Source organism: Mobula birostris, chromosome 9 (genome assembly GCF_030028105.1).
Source record: "Mobula birostris isolate sMobBir1 chromosome 9, sMobBir1.hap1, whole genome shotgun sequence".
Lineage (NCBI taxonomy): Eukaryota > Metazoa > Chordata > Chondrichthyes > Myliobatiformes > Myliobatidae > Mobula > Mobula birostris.
In genome coordinates this window covers 120,689,255-120,712,301 of record NC_092378.1, presented here as the reverse complement: position 1 = coordinate 120,712,301, position 23,047 = coordinate 120,689,255, and the positions used below count along the sequence as shown (strand labels likewise).

Below are 23,047 nucleotides of genomic sequence, written 5' to 3'. Positions count from 1 at the left end.
TCTAACTCCAGCAGATACAAGTTTTGCCAGCTAAACTTGTTCTCATAAAATAATCCATCAGACCCAGTTACTCTAGTGATCACAAGACCCTGCTGGACATTGGTGATGGAGAATACTGCAAGTCCGGTTCATTGGCTCATTGCCAAGACCAACAGCGGGGGAAGCTGTGTGGCCTCAGATGTTGTGTGGAGCAGTCCCTCATGCCACAGGGTCACCTGTACTCGTTGCAGCCGCCCAGGGAAGGAGACGCTGGAGGCCGGTGTGGGAGAGACTAGTGTCTGCTGGGTTGAGGGCTGGCCCCTCCCGTCAGTGCTGCCCTGTGTTCACTTGGTCGAGGATCGGTTGAATTATATTAATCAGCATCTGCACTAGCGCATGATGAGGAATTGCTGTACCATCAATCTACAGGCCATGACACTCAGAGACTTGGGATATATACACACACACATTTTTTTGTGACTAAGCTACTGTAACAGAAAAACAGTATGTGTGAGTATTGGTACTATGTTTTGCACCATAGCCCTGGAATAATGCAGTTTCATTTGGCTGTATTCATGTGTATGGTTGACTGACAATTAAGCTTGAACTTGAATCTGTCCAATTAATTTCTCTGAACTCCTTTCAAACATTCTTCCTTAAGAATACCATGAATGCACATAGTATAGCAGCTGTAATCTTTGTAATGGCGTAAATGAAACAAACTTCTCCAAAGTCAAATTCAAAGAACATTTATTCTCAAAGTACATATGCAGTATACAACCCTGAGATTCATTTTCCCGCAGACAGCCATGAAATAAACACTGTGGAACCTGTTCAAAGAAAAGAAGAAGACATCAAACACCCAACACAAAAAAAATCACGCAAATTCCAAAAAAACAAGCGAATAAAACACAATATTAAACATCAAACTGCAGTGTCCTTGGAAAAGTCGAGGAATGTTCAGTTTAGTTCAATGTAGTACTCTGTCGTTCATTGACTGTAGGCCACGGAGTCTGTCCACCCTGATCAAAACTGCACAAAAATCACAATTTATAAAATAGGAGTAACCAGAAACACAGAACAGGAACTGCAGAGTCCTCTAAAAATGAGTCCAATCCAGAAACCTGGACCAAGACGCAGGACTCCTGCACCTTCCACCAGCAGCAGCATGCAAGAGGAAGCGGGAGACCAGTCAAAAGCAGGCAGATGATGCTGAATTCCTGTTTGTCTTCTGCTCTCGTCCTTGTTGACTTCAATCTTGCTTGGCGCTTTAATTGGCGAGATAGTCAAGAATTGGAGCTGATCATGGGTTTGGCTCTGCCATCCGCCATTAAACCACACTCTCTGTTCTCAACCATGCTGAATTCCCTCGGAGACAGCAAAAGTACCAGATCGCTCAGTCGGCCCAAAAACACGTGATCAAAATGCAAATTATGGTCTCCAACTGCACACTGATTAGTAGTAGAAGTATATTTAAAAGAAGGCGGCTAGGTAGTTTCGTGAACTGTGTGCAGGATGTTCCCATTAGTTGTGTTGGTCGCTGACCCATTCTGCCCATTTTTTGTATTCAGTTCCTCAACCATAAACAACAACATTCGATTAGTGTATTCAGTAACTTGCTGTACCTGCTTAGGAGATTTGCAAAAATCATGCATTTGTTCACCGAAATCTCTTAGCAATTCAGAGCTCTGCGATCTCTTATCATTAACGTGATATGCTATTTTTTATTATTGCCCCTGACAAAGTGGACTATTTCATAATTTCTAGCATTTTTCTCAATTTGCCAGAGCTGGAATCACAAAGTTGTAGAACACAGAAACAGACTCTTTGACCCAAATTGTCCATGCCAACTATTATGCCTATCTACACTAATCGCATTTACCTGCATTGGGCCTAAATCCCCTTACTCCTTTTCTATCCATGTATCTGTCCGAATGCCATTAAAAAGATGCAATTGTATCTGTCTCTACGACTGTCTGGCAATTCATTCCACAGAACCACTACCCTCTGTGTGGAAAAACCTGCCTCACAGATTTCCCTTAAATTTCGACCCCTAACTTAAACCTTTGCCCTCTAATTTTAGATTCCCCTGTACTAGAGAAAATAATCTGCATACACTATCATAATTTTATAAACCTCTAAGTAGCAACCCCACAGAATCCTACATTCCATCAAGAATAAACCTAGCCTATTTTACCTCTCCTTATATGTGAAGCCCTCCATTCCAGGCAACGTCGTGGTGAATCTCTACTTCTCTTTCTAATACAGAATTTCTACCAGAACTGTACTCAATACACCATGTGCAGCCAGACTAATGTTTGGTACATCTGCAACACGATTCTCCAACTCTTGTACTCAAGGCATTGGCCTATGAAGGCAAGAATGCCAAAAGCCTTCTTCAATACCCTATCCACTACTGTCACCATTCTTAGGAAGATTAGATTAGATTATGAGGACACACAGTCCCCTTTTATTGTGATTTAATAATGCATGCATTAAGAAATGATACAATGTTTCTCCAGAATGATATCACAGAAACACATGACAAACGGACTGAAAAACTTACAAAAACCACATAATTATAACATATAGTTACAACAGCGCAAAGCAATACCATAATTTGATAAAGAACAGACCATGGGCACGGTAAAAAGTCTCAAAGTCTCTCAAAAGTCCCATCATCTCACGCAGACAGTGAACCTCCAGCACCGCAAACTTGCCGATGCAGCATCCTGGAAGAATCCCACAACAGTCCAACTCCGAGTCCGTCCGAAAACTCCGAGCCTCCGACCAGCTCTCTGACACCGAGCTTCGACCCTGGCCCTGGCAACAGGCAATAGGCAAAACTGAGGATTTGGGGCCTTCCCCTCCGGAGATTCTCGATCACACAGTAGCAGCAGCAGCGAAGCAGGCATTTCAGAAGTTTCTCCAGGTGTTCCTCCGTGCTTCTCACGGCTGTCTCCATCAAACCAGGATTGTGCACGGCATCCTAGTTAACACGTACGATATCATTCGGAACGGCCGCATGCACTGCGTTGCACTGCCTTCCTCTCCTCCCTCCCTTCTTTAACCCCAAGGTCCCCCTGAATATCAACACTCGAGATCACTGCCGTTTATATCCTGTTCAACATCCCAAAATGAAACACCTCACATTTTCTAGATGAAGTTCCAGCTGTTATTTCCTCATCCAGCTTTCCAAATGATCAATGTTCCTCTGAATCTTTTCACAGCCTTTGCTCACTCACTCAACCTGACTACTTTTTGTAGCCATTATATCTGCTGGCCAGTGGTGTAGTGGCATCAGCACCGGACTGTGAGGTGAGTGGTCCCAGGTTCAAGTCTGGCCGGCTGGGTTGAGCGTCGAATTAGGAACTCATTAAAAAAAAGACAGAATGCCAAAGAAATGGCAAGGTTGCCGTCCGATGTGCCACAAAGCGCAGAGAGGAACAACAATACCAGCTAAGTATTAAATAAAAAACAGGTTCCCCAATAACTAACAGCTTCAACAAATCTACATAAATTCATCCACGCAGCTGCAGTCTGGCCTGAGAGTCTTTCCCAGCTCTGCAATTTGTTTTCCTTTTGTCTCAAGATTTCCTGTTCTGACTACAAGAGGAAGTGGCCACAGAAATTAAATAAGCAATCGTTGGAATACATAGCAGATCAGGATCAGAGGACTGCAAAACATGTAGATGAAAGGTGAAAATGAAGCAGAGCAAGCAGTCATTGTACAGGAATCCTCCTGCAGCAGTCAGTACTAATTTGGCCATTGAACAAACCCAGATATGCCAAAAGAAGCCTTGCTCTTGTCAGTCCCATTCTGAACCTACACTGGAGGTAATTCATTCAAAATCACAGAACAGGAACAAACTATTTGATGCAGCTGGTCCTTCATCTGTTTATGCTTCACGTCAACGTCCCTTACGTGACTTCACATTACAAAACCATGAAATTGTATTCTGTTCATCCTCACGTACCTGTCTTGTTATACCCTAGTGCTGTTCCATGTTCCCACTAATCACCTCTCCAAAAGTTTCAGCTGAATTCTGATTACATTTGAGACATGCATCAATGGTCTTTTTTCTTGTCCAGCAAGAGCATGTTCAAATTGCTTGTAAGATCTCCATTAATCAGTTGGTTGGGTCCCCTAGGAATAGCAAGCAGTACCTAAAATTTGTTGATCAGAGTATTACAATCATGAGGGTCAACGGGGCTCATTTATCCCTTCATTCTTGTTGACCTCAGTCGCTGAATTGTTCTCTGAAGCTCTGTCTTATCCTGACTACAGGCAAGTTATTAATTCATTTCTCCTCTCCTCCTCTGCTGAAACTGTCAGCTCACAGGATTGTTATGCATTGTGTGAGGTCTCCCTTAACACCTCACCTGCCTGCAGTTCTCCATCTATGACAATCCAAGATACATTTGACCCATCCTTTAGGGAACAGTTAAAATCAAATTGTGCTATGGTGCCAAGCTGTGGGATTTGATAAACTGTCATGCTGCGCTAAGTCACTTGTTTCAGCAGACAAGTTACTTGACCGAGGGAGGTTTTACAAAGAAAATAAACCCTATCCTCACACATTCAAGGAAACAAACCTTAAGCACACTCTCCTCTCCTATCATATTCCTTCTTCCTCAGCCCTTATCTCTTCCACCAGTCACCTCCCAGCTCGTCACTTCATCACTCCTCTATACCCACCTACCTTCCTCTAGCTTCACCTATCACTTGGCAGCTTGTACTCCTTCCACTCCCCCCACCTAGTTATACTTTATACTTTTTTGTTGCCAAACAATTGATACTAGAACGTACAATCATCACAGCGATATTTGATTCTGCACTTCCTGCTCCCTGGATTAAAAATATTATTCTTCTCCCCGTTCCTTTCCAGTCCTGCTGAAGGGCCTCGGCCCAAAACATCAACTGTTTATTCCTCTCGATTTATGCTGCCTGACCTGCTGAGTTCCTCCAGCATATTGTGTTTGTTGCTCTGGATTTCTAACATCTGCAGATTCTTTTCTGTTTGTGGAAGCAATCCTGTCTCAGTAAGAAGGTGCAGATTTCGAGCCCTTGTCCCATCAATCCCCACCAGTGGAGATCAGAACTCAAGCTCAGAGTTCTGTAAGAACACCCAATGAAATACTGATACCTGATGGAGCAGAACATCCCAACTTCACCGCACTATCTGCGTCGGATTTTGGGAGCTCATAATACTTCTCCACCATTTAAGGTGAGCCACCGTATTTTCTGTAATATGATCAAACCTTCCACCACTTTACCCTTTTCCCTTGGGAAAAGAAATAAATAGAACTTAAGAGTACAGTCACATACAACAAAATTTCCCACAGCGGTTCAGGATAGTAATTGGGAACAGGAACACTTTGGAGTTCCCCTGACTTCAGAGTCAGGAATTGAACCTTGGATTGTTTAGTCTAAGAGGCTAGGTTACATCCTGTCTTTATCAGCTGGGCCAGCAGGGGGAAGTCCAAGCCTTCTGATATGCTGCAATATCTCAGGAATATGAATAACTCCCACATAACATTATCATCGCTATGATCGTTAGTAACAGTCAGCCACACAGACCTTCAGAAGGTCCGTAGATGAAAGTGGTCCAAAATTTAGCCATTTACCTACACAAGAGCATGAATGAGTAATCCCACAAGAACTCAAGTGCTTACTGTAGCTGAAAACACGCATGATTATTTTTAATATTTGCTTTTGGGATGCAAATGACACAGGGTGTTGTTTATTGTTGATTTCTGGCTGCCCCGAGGTCACTAGAAGTCAGTTAAGTGTACAGAAACCACACCTCTAGGCCATGACAGCTGGGAATAACTGGTTCCTTTCTCTTGGCTATGTTAGTGAATCATTAAGGTGTCCACAGTAAGGCAGCAGCTTCTGTGGTTCTTTTCTAGCCCTTGTATTTAACTGGATGGTGAGATTTGAATGGGTGACATCTGCAGCATGAAGATAGTTCTGTGTAGAATTCTGGTTGGCATTTGTCATTCCTCTAACCTTCTTTGTGGAAATTAATAGCATTCAGGTTGCTGAAGTGAGAGATCAGTAAACACTGAAACACCATCCTATCAGACTCACAACCATTCCACCATCCTTCAATGTTCTTCAAGGGCATAAGAGAGAAGGAAGACAGCACGTTATTTGTCAGATTCCACTGACTTGTTTAACATCGACATTTTCACCTCTACTCATAAACATCTAATATTATTGCTCAAAAGAAGTAGAAAAGATAAGGGATTTGAGAGTTTAACATAAGTCAAAATATTAAATTGCCATTCACACTTCAAAGAAGAGAATAAAGAATTTCCAGCAAGAAACAGGCCACTGGGTTCTTTCAGAATTTATTGTCCACACAAATCTTCCATCACATCCTTAATCAATTTCGATCAGCTAACTTTTATTTGATTTATTTTACCCTTGATGCATTTATCAAATTTGGTTCAATAGTTCATCATAGCAAGTCTGGCATTCCAACAACCATGTGGATAACAGAGACTCATGAAAAAGACTATAAGGAACTCAGGACACCATATGCCTTCAGTTCTGGATAATATAATTGTCTAATAACTAGATACTTCTACAAGCAGAAATATTTTCTTAGTTATCAAACAATTACATTATCCATTAGGCCACAATTCAGTCTTCTTGTTACTAAGTCAAGGAAAAAAATTCAGTCTTTCCTTTTGATAGTTCTCAGTTCTGGTATCATTGATGTAAAATTTCTGCAGCACCTCTGGACACTCCTAATAAAATGAAGAAGACTCTTCAGTTACTCTGAAGTAAATAAGTAACACATAACTACTGACTAAAATGGGAAAAAATGGCATTCGAAAATTTAATTTACATTTCCACAACCTCATGATGAAATAATTAACAGCCAATGAAGTACTTTTCTACTGCAATCAAAGGCAACATCTCCGGACACTGTAAGGCCTCATGGCCTTTCAAGGAAACACTACACCATTTTCTTTGTATTTTGGTTATTGGAGAATATTGAGGAAGCTAGAAAGTTTTAAATTCATATATTATCCAAAAGATGTCAACAATATACTGTTCACATAGTTCTCCACTGAAATGTCAGCTGGATTGTATGTTCAAATGGTGCAATCAACTCAAATCCATAAACTACTGATTCACTAAGGTGGGAATGTTGCCAGACCCACACTGTACTTAGATACTTACAAATGGATGTAGCCTTCTGAGACATTTTCCGATGCTGACAATCTGTATTAAAAATAGAAAATGCTGGAAACAGCCAGCAAATCTGGCAACATGACAAGAAAGAAAAAGTTCTGACCAAAGGTTTTTAACTCTTTCCACATATGCTGCCTAATCGCCTGTGTGTTTCCAGCAGTTTTTGTTTTTATTCTTCTCGCCTAATCAAGCTTCGTTCTTACTTCACACGTCAAATTCAAGTATACATCTACCATTAGTCAAAGCACAAGAGATTCTCTTGGTGACTATTCACCAATAGTTCAGCAAAGATCTCATTTCCCTCAGAGAAATGTGCTCAAGAACAAGCAAGCAATCACCTGCTGCTATAATGGATGCACTAAAATTTATTTGAAATTAAAATGCCGTAGTCTTAAAACTAAAATCACCCATACTGTCAAAACATTGCAAGTTCCTTGCTTATTCATGGCATTACTCCAGTTGGCTTTCTTAATTACATTTGCAAAGGTAATTGAAATTGAAACAAAATGTCAGGAGGCAAAAGTGAGAGTAATTGCAATTGCCAACGAGAAGGTATTCATTGCCATAGACAGCCATGGAGGCCAAATCATTGGGTATATTTAAAGCAGAGGTTGACAGATTCTTGATTAGTCAAGGCATCAGAGGTTACAGGGAGAATGTGGGAGATTGGGGTTGAGAGGGAAAATAAATCAACCATGATTGAATGGCGGAGCAGACTTGATGAGCCGAATGGCCTAGTTCTGCTCCTTTATTTTATGGTCCAAATGCAAACAGAGAATAAATAGCCATTATGTCCTGAGCATGAAAATGTAGTAAGTACAATACTCATTTATTAATTCAGCTTACACCAGTATTTAAGCACAAGTGGTCTGTAGGTTTTGCCCATTTCATGTCTACCTTGTCATGCATTATTCTAAAATGCTGTTACAGCTCTGATTCTAATGCCAAATTTCTTCCATGCTGCTCTGAAAGAAAATAACTAGATAGCCTTTCCTATGAGCAATGCAAACGTGGTCCATGAGGAAACTGAAAATGTTAGTAGCATAAAAACTGAGTGCTGATGAAGGGCCTCGGTCTTTCTATCAGTCAAATTTATACCCCTACTCACTAATAAAAACAGAATATATTATTAACTGCATCTCTTGCCACAGATGCTGCCTGCCATGCTGAGCATTTCCAGCATTTGTTTCTATTTCAGATATCCAGCACCAGCAAGCTTTTGGCTGATATCCATATTCCTAATCAGAAGCCAGCCACCATCTCTACCAGGCTACTCTACGCCAATACTTTGCTCGGGCAATCAAATACAACAGGCAATTATCTTTATTCATAATCTCAGTGCATTGCCCAACAACACCTCCAGAATCAATCCCTCCTGTCTAATTTAACTTCCCCAGCTCCATAAATCTCAAAATTCTATGCTACAACTTCTCTATTTCTGGTCTAATGCATATCCTTAACTTCAACCACTGCTTCAAGGCTAGAATTCCCTTCCCAAACTTCTTTACCCTATTTGCCTCTCCCAAGATACACCTAACTTTTTAAACTAAATTTTTGATTTTTTTTCAGAATATTTCCTTCATGGCTGTTAAAATTCATTTAATACCATGCTTGTAAAATGCCTAAAATGTTTTATTAGAGCAAAGATGTTAATTTCCAGTAGGATCAAACCCCGTCTCAACTCCAATCATGATCAAGAATAGCCCCCCACCCCACAAAAAAAAAAGAATTCTGCTTGAATTCTCAGATATAGTTCACTCTGAGACCAACAACACAACACCAATTGTTCTATGGGTTTCCTTTTAAAATGTAACCTTCTAAAATGTCTGGTAACATTACCAATACAATTTATGAACTTTCACTACAATGCCACCAATTATTTGGGATACATATCTTTTATTTGTATAATATTTCTCACAGTAGCAAATGGCATGCAGCTCATTTCATCCAGCTTATTTACCTCCTGAAACTTCACTGCAAACTCCCCCACCCCCACCCAAGAAAATTACTTTTATAAATCATGGAATGTCCATTGCAAAAACTGCTGGAGGAACTCAACAGGTCAGGCAACATCTGTGGAGGCAAAATGATAATTGACGTTTCCAGTGGAAGATCTGCATTAGGACCAACTACTCATCACCTTCAGAATAGTCTGCTCAAGGACAGCGTGCAGGAAATCTCAAGTCTGAACAAGCAGACTTCCACTGCACCCCAGGGATCTCTGATGCACAGTACTGAACAGTATGGCAGCCATTTTGTCTTTGTTCCAGAGCTAATTCATTAAATAGTAGTCAATTTCCCTGCTCTAAATACATGTCTGGTGTAGCACACTGCTTGCCTCAATTGCTCCCATTATCATACTCAGATTCTTAGTGGCCAGCTGCATAGCTAGTGCACCACTATTAACAATGACTGGCTTTGTAACATCTGTTACTTATGCAAATTTGCTCACAAAGTTATTAGAAATTGGAGGCTTTTTAAAAAATTCAAGTGGAGGACTCAGCTGTAGATTTAATGCCAGTTTATTACCGAGTACTTATTTCCCTTGAATGGAAACCCTGGAGCAAAATGGAGATTACTATTGGCAAGGAGTAAGAACATGAAAAGCCATTCTGATATAGAACTACATATAACAGAACACTGGCAACACACACAAAATGTGTGAGGAACTCAGCAGGCCAGACAGCATCTATGGAAAAGAGAAAACAGTCAATGTTTTGGGCTGAGACCCTTCATCAGGACGACTGGTTTACTCTTTTCCATAGCTGCTGCCTGGTCTGCTGAGTTTCTCCAGCATTTTGTGAGTTGCTATTTCATTATCTGTGGTCCTATATCAGAATGGCTTTTCATGTTCTTACTCCTCTCTCACTGCTCCCCCTCTGTGATCTCTGCTGCCCTCCGACTTTTCCGACCATGTGCTCACTCAAATTCGCTACCAGAGTCACGTATCCTTCCAGGAAACGTCTCTTCACCGCTATCTTGTACCACAGTCCTGATGAAGAGTCTCAGCCCGAAACGTCGATTGTTTATTCTTTTCCATGTATGCTGCATGGTCTGCTGAGTTCCTCCAGCATTTTGTGCGTGTCGCTTGGATTTCCAGCATCTGCACATTTTCTATTGTTTGTAATGAAATACCAACTCGGTTTCTCTCCACAATGATGCTATTAAGTGCGTTCATCACTGGTTTATGAGTAATAGTAAAATGCTTCTTTGAATCAAAAAGCAGATACAATTACAAACCTTATCAATTCAGGAATGCTATCTAAATTAGAGATTTATGTTCTAACATTTGCGGCTGCATAGTAGTCAAGATAGACAAAATTGCGGAAGGGCAACATTTGTTAATGGTGGTTGTACACCTGCTGAGGTCTACGGAAGGGCAGAGGGCGTGTGGTCTCTCGAAAGGTGAATTAAGCAAAACAGAACATGCGGCCCACAGCGGAATCCCACAATAACTGAGTTTAAGGGGGAAGGGATGGGAACGATTTCATTCTCCCAGTTGCTTTGGGGGAGGGGGGAACAACAGCCTCCTGTCCAGTGCTACGCCCACCCTGCCAGTGATGGTGCGAACATCATCCTCCAGGCAGGAGTCACCGAACGTGGACTGTAAGCTCCATTGATACTCACTCGTCCGCCAATCTGACAGCCACAAACAGGTTCACTCACCGACTCCACCCGCACAGCGTCGGTCCTGATTACTGACAGCACATTCAGCCAATCGATAATCAGCTAGACGGACACGTCTGCGCCCTCTGGCCAATCAGATAGTCGAAGGTTCTATCGGGGACCTTAATCATTCACGGACCAGGGAAAATGTGTATTCCGGAGGAGGCCTATTAGGTTTTATAGTTCGTTCCGGATTCTTTGCGTGTTGTTTGTGATATTTTTTATCTTGATGCTCTAATATTACCGAAGTGAAATAGACGTCAGTCTTTGTAAATTGGCTAGAACAGCAAAAGGTAAACAATTGCACAATGTATGTTTCAAATGTGCCCCAACGTATGAATTTGTGATCTTTTGTGATTGCAGCATTGCCCCTCTGTTCATTTCGTCCAGATATTTACCTGCAAAAGATATTAATTACACTGTAGAATACCAAGTACCAATAGAATCAGAGCTAATCCCAATCTCAAATCATTCTAAAGGCCTCCACCCTTAAAGACATTCAAATATTTAATCTACAGTGATTAAACTGGATATTTTATGCACAGCACAACACATTCTCATAAACAGTAATATAATAATACCTTTGCACCCCACTTGAAATATAATTCATAGAAATAAAGGTTTTGCATTTTTATTGCACCTGTGATGGTCTGAGGATATCCTGAACTTCTTCACTGTTTAATGATGTGGTAAACCATATATATATGTTGTAACTGGGTTACCTGTCAGGACATGCCTGGACACGCCCCTCTGCTGACTGCTCCTGTGGCTCCTCCCACAGACCCCTAAATAAAGGCGATTGTGCCACTGCTGCTCCTCTCAGTCCAGGGGAGATACTCAGCATGGACTTTGGACCAATTACTTTAATAAAAGCCTTTCAGTATTTACTCTACTTCCAGTCTTTTGGAGTAATTGATAGTGCATCAAATGAGGAATTTCAATGTGTAGTTACTAATAGTTGGCAAAGCAGATACAATTATGTAAATTGCTCAAGGAGGAACTTCAGGAATTTAAGAAAGTAAGTGACAAAAGAGTGATGTCAAGAAATAGAATAGAAGATTTCAAAGCAATACATTGCCAATCATACATGCTGTAGAGATGCATCATGATCTACTGGTAATAAAACAATTATGAGCAACAAGCATTTTTAGTTAGAGATAACCATGGTGGAAAATGACCATAGCACAGGTTTGTGAGTAGCTCAGAAATAATCTATAATAACACAGAGAATGTGGCAAGACAAATTTATTGAAAAAAGAACATCCACCACAGACAGCATAACAATGGCAGCATGCCAAGCTAAATAAGTTGCAATTCAAAGAGTGGGTTTGAGAAAATAATATAAAAATACATCTCCTACATCTGGCAAAGGCAATATTGGTTGGTTTTGGAAAGGCAGAAAGTCGTATATAGTAATGGAAAAAGATAAAATGGTGAGGCAAAGCCTTATTGATGATTAAAATTTTTGAAGTTATAGGCAGGTTTAAATGCGAACAGTGGAATTGGGGTGGAAAGTTTGAGATGAAGGGTACAAGAGTTATGCTGATTAGAGTAAATAGAACAAGGGGAATTTAATTGTTGAAAAAGGGGAAAAAGTAGGTTAGAGAGATTAGAGAGCAGAGAATTGATTCCAGCAGAGCTGTTGTAATGAAATTAGTGGGAGTAAACGTGATTTTACATGAACAGAGAGGAGAGAAGGAATGAGTGTTGTTTTGCAGTGGTAATCAGTAACAGGAACTTATTGCTCAAAAACCATGGCCTAGAATTTTATGGAAAGGGAATACAGCATATGATTAAATTTATTAACGTGCTACCTATGGCAAGGAAAACGCAAGCTTCTGGCAGATTTTTGCTGTTAGTCTTTTTAAAACAGCATTGGTATGAAATTGATGGGTTGTTTTGCAAATTCATTTTCCACTAAAGATACCTCAGAAACTAAAGTCTAGGAGGAAGACATTTATTTTGTAATTTATAATAATTTATGTATCTGCACTTTAAAAAAGCAAACTTCTCATCATAAAACAGTGGTGATAAACTTGATTTCAATAATAGTGCACATTCTCATTTAATGGCATGAAATGGCTTTACATTCACCAAAATTAACCATTTCAATCTCTGCCTGTGTTAGGAGATTTCTCATTCTCACTGCTGTCTAGCTTCTTGGAAATTATCAACAATTTCTGGGAAACTCACTAATATTGCTGTATTCTAAGTTCTTTGTCTCTACATGTGGAAACGTTCTCTTAGGTTGATATAAGTACCACAGTGCAATTAGCCTGCAGCATGAAGAAAAAACACCCCAACCTGCACTTGCTGCTGGTGACTGAAGGTATTAATGGTCTACCAGACTGGATAGGGATGTCATACCCTCATTCATTCTTCTCACAACCTACGAGGAAGCCATTCAGCATAGAAAGTCTATGATAGCTGTTAGAACATTCCCATCTTGTGGACAATTCCTTTCTGCACCCAGATTCTGCTTGATTGCCAAGTTCCTCCAGGAGGTTGTTTGCTGCTCCACAGTCCAGCATCTCTTGTGTCCCCATGTTTTTCATATTTCCCTGTAGCTATTTCTCCCTCACATGCCCACAAACTCCACCCTGATTCTCTTATTACTCACCTGCACTAAGAGCGACTTACACAAAATGACCCACTTAATCCAGCAGAAACTGTGAACAGACTTACTTAATTTATCATTGTGGGCTTTGAATAGATCATGTACGGGTTGCTAGACACAAACTCCGCTTGAAGCAATGGCACGTGTTGCTGTTTCTGCCTGCCATGTGAAGTACCAATGTAGTGTTTCCATAAATCAGGCACTCAAGATATTGAGCTCTGCCATCATCAAACAAGAAACAGCCCACAGCAAAGCACTTCAAATCACAGGAGCTTCAATCAGGCTTGTTTGGAGAAACCTCTGCCCAGTTATCATCAGCATATAAGTTGCAGCACCAGGAGTCCCAACACACTTGGCCAGCGCTATACTATGATTAGGAATGCCTAGACCCCATTTCGGGAAATGTGATCACTTGGCTGTCTGTCTCCTACCTGCATTCAGGCGGATGCTAAGGAGCAAGGCTCCAGAGATGAGGACATCGAAGAGGTGGTTGCAGGAGGCAGAGGAGCTACTATGGGATTGCCTTGACCCGGTGGACTGGGTCACGCTCAAGGACTCATCGGGGATAGTCAAGCACTTTTTAAAAACAGTCACAGACAAGTGTGTCCCCACAAACATATTCAATTTTCCTCAACCAGAAGTCCTGGATGAACCATGAGATCCGCAATCTGCTGAGGGGCAGATCGGAGACATTCAGGTCTGGCGACCGAGTAAAATACAAGAGGTCCAGGCACAATCCCCAGAAAGTGACCTCACATGTGATATGGCAATCCCGGATCAAACTTGAATCACTGAGGGATGTTTAGCAGGTATGGCAGGATTTGAATGCTGTCACCCCTTACAAAGTAAAACCAAGTGATATACAGTAGGTGACAACAGGGCTTTGCTCCCAGATGAGCTCATTGCCTTCCATGCTCACTTTGACAGTCAATACAAGGAGGAACTTCCATGAGTTCCCACGACACAGATGATCCTGTGATTTCAGTCCTTGAGACTGACATGAGAGCATCCTTCAGGAGGGTGAACCCACGGAAAGCATCTGACCCACATGGGGCACTTGGCGAAGTACTAAAGACCTGTGCTGATCAATTGCCTGGAGTGCTCAACCTCTTGCTTTGGCAGTCTGAGGTACCTACCGGTTTCAAGCAAGCTTCAATTATCCCCAAGAAGAACTTGCCTCAATGACTATCATCCAGTCTCACTTACATCCACTGCAGTGAAGTGCTTTGAGAGGTTGGTGATGAAAACATATCAACTCTCGACTGAGAAACAACTTGGCTCTGCTCCAGTTTGCCCACCATCACAACAGGTCCACAGCAGATGCTAATCATCAACTCTTCACTCAATCCTGGAACATCTGTACAGCAAAGATGTAGATATTAGGATGCTCTTTATTGATTATTGCCTGGCATTCAATACTATCAACCCCTCAAAACTAATCGATAAGCTTCAAGACCTTGGCCTCAAAACTCCTTGTGCAATTGAATCCTCAATTCCCTCACTTGCAGACCCCAGTCAGTTCAGATTGGCAACAACATCTCTTCCACAATCTCCATCAGTGCAGGTGCACCACAAGGCTGTGTGCTTAGCCCCCTGCTCTACTTGCTTTCCACTCATGCCTGTGTGACTGAGCACAGCTCCAATGCCATATTTAAGTTTACGGACAACACCACCATCATTGGATGAATCAAAGGTGGGGACGGATCACCATATAGGAGGGACATTGAAAATCTGGCTGAGTGGTGTCACGACAAACCTCTCACTTGATGGCAGCAAGACCAAGGAGCTGATTATTGGCTTCTGGGGGATGAAATTGGAAGTCCATGAGCCAGTTCTCATCAGAGGACCTGGAGTGGAGATGGTGAGCAACTTCAAATTTCTCGGTGTTATCATTTCAGAGGAGTAACCTGGGCCTAGCACATAAGAGCTATTGCGAAGAAAGCATGGCAGTGCCTCTATTTCCCTAGGAGTTCACGAAGATTCAGCATGACATCTAAAATTTTCACAAACATCTATAGATATTGACTGGTTGCATTTGGCCTGGTATGGAAACGTTACTGCCTTTGAATGGAAAACAAAAGAAGTGGGTATGGCCCAGATGAGGCCCTCCCACCACTGAGCACATCTCCATGGAGAGTCGTTTCAGGAAGGCAGCACACATCATCATGGACCCTCAACACCCAGGCTCTGCCCTCTGCTCACTGCTGCCATTTGCAGTCTCAAGACCCACACCACCAGATTCAGCAACAGTTCCTTCTCCTCAAAAATCAGGCTCTTGAACCAGAGGGGATAACTTCACTCAACTTCACTTGCTCCACCACTGAACTGTTCCTGCAACCTACTTTCAAGGGCTCTTCATCTCATGTCCTTGATATTTATTGCCTTATTTAGTTTTTTTTTCTTTTGTATTTGCAGAGTTTTTTGTCTTTTGCACATTGGCTGTTTGTCCATCCTGTTGGATGCGGTCTTTCATTGATTATCTTGTGTTGCTTGGATTTATTGTGTATGCCCACAAGAAAATGAATCTCAGGTTTGTATATGGTGACATATCTGTACTTTGATAATAAATTTACTTTGAACTTTCCAACTGCGCTAAATTATGTGAGGTTCCTTTGGGATCTATACACGTCTCATCTTAATGCACTTTTTACGTATGAAAACCTACATAACAGAATTTCAAGCCTTTCAGCTTAATGGTAGTCAGTGCAGACTCAATGAGTAAAATATCTGTTTCTATGTTATTCCTCTCTATAGCTCCATTGAAACATAACCAAAGCTTGCAGTTAGTTTAATATGGATTCTTGATTGAACCATGACTGCTCTGTGATTTAGTTCCAAATTTTTGTTTTATTAAGTTTCAGGATGTCGGTGCAATTTTTGTTCAATCCTCTTTGTGCTAAACATTGCTGTTGGGCCTTATTCTTGAACTCCTGCCATTTGTGGGGCAACTGCTTGATAACCTTTGTCATAGTTTACTTAATGGGTCACTTCCGAGGGAAGTTACAGATCAACAACTGTTGTGTAAGAGTGGATTCATGTGCATGCCAGACTGGTTGAAGGCAGCAGCTTTCATCCCTTAAGGATATGAGGAAGCCAGTCACGTATTAACAATAATATCTCTAAGACTGCTTTCGAACTGACACAGTGGGACTTGAATTCACATTCCCTAGACTGATAAATTAATTAAACAGTGTTTCACCAGATTAACTGCCAGCAAATTAACTAAATAATCCATCAGCAAATTTGATTTGCCTTTGAAATTAATAGGCTGTATTGTATCTATATTTAAAACATCGCAATTTTTTTTTGGTTGAATCAAACCTGCCATGCAATACAGGCACTAAGCTGCTGGAGATGTGTCTTTACCTTCCAAGCAGCTTCGAGAAGATGCTTGATTCCAGAGCAATTAAACCAAGTAGGGTTAGAACAGGGGACATTTATTTAACATGGTGAAAGAAAGCCAAACACTCGTCCTCTGGGGAGGATGAATGGCGAGCAATCAGCCAATGAATTAAGAGAGATTTATTTTTGGTCTTATATAAGAGCTGATACAAAGCAGAAACAGACATGTCAGTCATTGGGGAGTATTGTGCCATTTACTTTGTTTCTGTGAGAGTCTGGGGCAAGTTTAATAGTTCCCAAGCTCAGCTGGATCCTGACAAGTAGATTTTGTAAGGAATTGTTATTCTTGGATCGGAGTATAAGCTTGTTTTCAGTGTTTCTGTAGATTCCAGAAAAGCCACCAGTTTTCAGCATTTGTATTCAAGCCAGGTCAAACCCACTGCTTGCCAAATGAAACCTACACAAATTCAAATTTAGAAAGGCTTTGGAATTCTTCTAGAAAAAAAAACTGTAAGCGAAAAAGACATCCAACTTCCTCTGGTGATGAGAGAAAAAGAGCTTTCTGCAGCTCTGGCCGTTGATAACTGAACCCAATGAGATAAACACTTCATCTGCCCACTCCAACAAAATCCAGAGCACAAGTTACTGCATGGGCTCTGTACATTGAGTCTGTCCCCAAAGATTCGGAGGAACTCATGATAATCTACTGTGGATACATTATCCAGAGGCTTCAACTAATGATCTGGAGATAAGTACTTACAAATCTGGGTAATGCCGATCATTCCATCTCTTGAATTCTCCCTACATTCCATTGTACATCTAGAAATTTTTCTATCCCTTGAAGTAAAAATATGAATTGAACTGGCCCCTGTGGCAGGAAATTGCACATGTACACCACCTCCTCAGTGAAGAAAATTGACCTCATCTCAGCTTTAAATCTCTTTGCTTTGTATCCTGAGAACTTAGACCCCTTATTCTATACAACTCAGGCAAAGAAAACATCCTTTCCACATCTCATTTGTTTTACCCCCTCAGATTTAAGTTTTAGTTAGATCCCCTCTCAAGTTCTGGTAAATGCAAACCAAGTTGACTTTATCCATCTTTGTACAGCAATCCCACCAACCTAGGAGTCAGTCTCGTGAATGTTCACTGTACTTCATGGCAAGTGTATCATTTCCTAAATAAGGAGACCAAAGCTGTACGCAATACACCAGGTATGGTCACCAAGGCCATCTATAATTGCAGCAAGACATCCTTGCATCTGCACTCAAATTCTCTTCCTATGAACACCAACGCTATTTGTTAACACTTAACAAATAGTGTGTTGGCTGTCATAGGAAGATAATTTGAATAGTTAACATTATTAACTCTTTATAGATAACACATTCCAATCTAATGCTATTTAATTAAATGTTTTTTCCTACTAAAATGGATAACTTGATTTATCCCTATTATATTGCACCTGCCTTGTTTTTGCCATCTTGTTCAATCTGTTTTCTTGCTTTCTCGTATTTCATACAATATAAGAGGCTATTAAGTTCACTAAGGCTTTGCTAGCTCTTGGAGAAACCCAATCCACCCAATCCCCCCACTTACTCTCTTTCATGTGTGCATTATCTTTCCTATGATTCCTCTACCACACGGATATTCTCATGGTAATTTATGATAACCAATTAATTACCAACCATCACTCCTTGGGATATGGAGGTTGGGTGGGGATGGGAGAGCAAAGAATCCTGGGAAGTTCAGTCATGAATGTGCAACTCCACACAGAGAGCAGAGGTCAGGATTGAAACAAGATCTCTACCACTGTATGACAGCCATATTACCTGTTCTGCCATTGTTCTTACAATTCATCATCCCACCCTATTTATTATTGCCCACAAACTTAGATATATTACATTTGGTTCCTTCGTCTAAAATCATTAATAAATATCAAGAACCCATTAATATACTTTTGGGAAGCACTCCTACTGTTCTATACACAGTACCTGACCTAGTGCAAAGTAGTGTACTTTTAACTAGTCTTGGGAGATGCTCAGTATTATCAAATTGTTCTGGAGTGCCTTTAGCACGTGAAAAATCGTGGTTCATAATGACAACTCTACTCTATCTTCTTAAAGATACTTAGGGATGAACAATAAATGTTGGCCTTGCAGGTGATGTGGAAAATCTTGTGAATTAGTAAAAGTGAGGGTTGTAGTACACTGGGAGATAAATTATTTAATATTTAGCCGTAGGTGCTGTGTATTTAATATTTCTGTAATATTTGAGTAACATTGTAAATGTATTGTTTGATTAAGCATTCTTTATTGTTAACATAATTCATTATGGCTTATATGAAAAATGAAATCACATAGAAATGGGGTATATGTGAATGGCATATGTCATTGCACCACCAATTAATATAAGAGCGCTTCACTAAAGTAAAAATGTAGATATGTTTTCCCATGTTTTTCTTTTGATTAGTTTTAGGAGTTAGAAAACAGAGCAGTGGCAACAAGGAAGTTTTAAAATAAACCCAAGATGACCACCTTCCTGTTGAACTGCAGCACATTTTTTTCTTTGCAAGGAGAGAGAGAAACATCTGAATTTTTAGAAAAGTACACCACATGTTTCTTTGTGAAGGGAAAGAGATGTTTGAGTTAAAAAAAGGCAGAAATCAGACAAAATTCATGGGCTCATAAACAGTGAGTACCAGGTGATAGTAATAATAAATTTTAAAAATGCAAAAATGGCTGGCTATATTGAAAACATAGATGCATTTGATTGCACAATAGAAAACTGGCTGATGTGTACTGAACAAATTGATCAGTATTTTAAAGCAAATGAAATAGCAAATAAAAAGTGAGTGCCAAAGTTACTATGTAATGTATGGAAAAGCATACAGTTTGCTTAGAAGTTTAATGGCTCCAACCAAACCAGCTGATATGAGCTTTGCTGTATCATGAACGTAATGCAGGAACATTTAGAACCAAAGCCATTGTAGATTGCAGAGGACTTCAGGTTTCATAAATGCATTCAAAAACAGCTCCTAACTGAAATTCTCATTTGAAAGAACAATTAAAATAGCTGCATCAATGGAAACAGTAGCCAGAGATGCACTACAGTTGTAGTCAGGAACAAAAGTGAGCATGAATAAAATTGCAATGTCTAACCAGAAACCTGCCTGGCTGAACAAATTGCATTACCATTGTGGCAGGGGCTCACATACATCAGACAGACCAATGCAGGTTTAAAGGTGAAACTTGCAGAAAATCTAACAAAGTAGGACACCTACTAGGAGCACGTTGGGCTGACATAAATAAATGGATGGTACAGGAAAAAAATAAAGATAAAAAGCCAAGTTGCAGTTTCAAAACCAGCACTAATCTCCATACTGTTGATGAAAAGTCTGGTAATGATAAGAGTGACCCAGCAATGGGTAGCCTTAAGATTTACAATGAGAAAACTAACAATAGATGAGCAATATGGCTTACACCAGAATGGCGAATTAACTAAAATAGAATCGGACAATGGCTCAGCTGTTTCAGTCATTCCACAATGAGTTTGAATGGATTTCAAAGATACTGAACTGAAGCCTGCAGATATCCAAATAATAACTTATACTGGAGAAAAGATAACTCCTGTGGGAATGACATTCGTAACAGTAACAACAAACAAAAGTCACATTGGGTTTGTATGTGGTAAAAACAGGAGGGCCAAATTGTGGGACCATGATCGGCAGGGACAAGAACCTGATTGGAGATCCATCCACAATTTTCATGCCACATCCCCTGCGTAAAGAAGGGGAAACAGAATTATGAGAGTTACTGGATGATGCTACAGGAATGTTCAAGGATGGCTTTGGAATGCTCAAACATACGAAGGGTAAAACTGTATTAAATGAAAATATCACACCCAAGTTTACAAAGCCCATCCAGCTCCTAATAGCACCTGTGATAAAGTAACCATTGAGCTAGATTGCATGGAGGCTGAAGGAGTTCTTTCCAAGGTTGAGTGGAGCCCATAGGCAATGCCAGTAGTCCCAGTAGCCAAGAAGGATGTGTCTATCAGGATCTGTGGTGACTTTAAGGTAACGATCAACCCAGTATTGAAAGTAAATCAATACTGTCTGCCCAGGATAGAGGATATCTTTGCAAATCTTTCTGGAGGGAAACATTCAGCAAAGTAGACTTAGCTCAGGCCTACCTACAGATGCAGATAGAAGAATCCTATGTGTTTCTCAACATAAACACTCACTAAGGGTTTTATTGCTATAATAAGCTTATTTTTGGAGTAGCACACTGGCAGAAAGCTGTTGACCAGATGTTCTGAGGTTGTCCAGGCACTCAGTGTTGCCTGGATGACATCATTGTAACCGGCAAGGATGATAAGGTACATCCTCCAAAATCTCAAGACAATGTTTAAAAAAAAATAGATGTTTATGTGCTCAGAGCATGATGCAGTAAATGTGAAATCTTTAAACCAAGCACCACTTACTGTGGCCACACCATCGATGCACAAGTATTATACAAGTATGGTGAGAAAACTCAAGCAGTGGTGGATGCCCCAAGGCCAAAGGACATGTCACAATTGCGGTCCTTTTTAGGATTTGTCAACTATTGTAACAGGTTCCTGCCAAACCTGGCTACTGTGCCCCAGCCCTTGAACTCATTACCACTGATTGGGAAGAAATGGCAATGGACAAAACAGTGTGAAGTAGCTTTCAAAAAAGTAAAGTAAATGGACTGATATATTATGATCCACATCATCCAATGAAGCTTGCCTTATGGTGTAGGTGCAGTCATGTACACGATATGAGTGATGGAAATGAACGCCCCAAAGTCCTCATGTTCCCTTACAGCTGCAAAGAAAAATTGCGCACAGTTGACAGAGAGGCCTCGAGTCTGGTTTGGGGAGCAAAACGTTACAACCAGTACTTGTATGGGGGAGAGCTTACCCTCATTACTGATCATCAGTCACTGGTGTCCATTTTCAATTCACAGAAAGGTGTTCCACTAACAGCAGCAGCACGAATGCAGGGATGGGCTCTTTTTCTTGGAGGACACAATTACAAGATTGAATTCAAGAGGACAACTAGTAATGGAAATGCTGATAGATTGTCCCATTTACCCTGGAAAAGAAAATACCTGAAAAATTACAAAAGAATACACTCCACTTGAAGTATTCTCCCTAGAGCAAATCAAAAGTCTCCCCACTACAGCAGAGATGATGCAAAGGGAAACTAGAAAAGACCTTTGTCTGAATTCCCGTGAATACTGGCCCTGAGCCATCAAATACTCCTCATATGACAAGCCTTTCCATCCTGGAATCATTTTTGTGGAAGTCCTTTGAACCCTCCCCAATGACAGCACATCATTTCTTAGATCAGCAGCTCAAAACTGCTCACAATACTCCAAATGAGGCCTCACCAGTGTCTTATAAAGCCTCAAAATTACATCCTTGCTTTTATATTCTAGTCACCTTTAAATGAATCCTAACATCACATTTGTATTGCTCACCGCAGACTCCACTGACAAACTAACCTTTACAAAATCCTTCATGAGGACTCCCAATCCCTTTGCGCCTCAGATTTTTGAATTTTCTCTCCATTTAGAAAATAGTATACACTTTTATTTCTTCTATGCAGGACCATACACTTCCCAATACTGTATTCCATCTGCAACTTCTTTGCCCGTTCTCCTAATCCATTTAAGTCCTTTTGTTACCTCTCTGCTTCCTCAACACTACCTACCCCAGCACCTATCTTTGCAAACTCGCAAACTCGGCTACAAAGCCAACAATTCTGTCATCCAAATTATTGACATGTATCATAATAAGAAGTGGTCCCAACACAGACCCCTGCAGAACTCTTGTCACCAGCAACCAACCAGAAAAGGCTCCCTTTATTCCCACTCTTTGCCTCTTGAGAGTCAGCAAATACTGTCCATGCTAGTATCTTCCCTGTAACACCATGGACTCTTAACTTGTTAAGCAGCCTCATGTGTGACACATTTTCAAAGGTCTTCTGAAAATCCAAGCACACAACATCAACCAGTTCTCCTTTGTCTATCCTGCCTGCTATTTCTTCAAAGAATTCCAACAGATGTTGTCAGGCAAGATTTTCCCTTAAAGAAACCATGCTGAATTAGGCTTATTTTATCATGTGCTTCCAAGTACTCTGGAACCACATCCTTAACAATCAACTCTACCATCTTCCCAACCACAGAGGTCAGACTGACTGGCCTATA

The 23,047-nt window shown here is 40.7% G+C and overlaps 1 protein-coding gene across 3 annotated transcripts in view; it reads right to left on the bottom strand.

Moving 5' to 3' along the window:
• Positions 1-10,875, bottom strand: part of dhrs7b (dehydrogenase/reductase (SDR family) member 7B) — a 52,807-nt gene extending 41,932 nt beyond the window's left edge. The window contains exon 1 of one of the 3 annotated variants that reach the window (XM_072268720.1): positions 10,856-10,875. Coding sequence is in view for 1 of the 3 variants with exons in the window: in XM_072268717.1 (XP_072124818.1) it covers positions 10,740-10,765 (26 nt within the window). In the remaining 2 variants the exon portion in view is untranslated. Of the gene's footprint in view, positions 1-10,739; positions 10,792-10,816 lie in introns of those variants that run through there. The other 2 variants (XM_072268718.1, XM_072268717.1) reach the window with 2 other exon arrangements.
• Between the last annotated feature and the right edge of the window lie 12,172 nt (positions 10,876-23,047).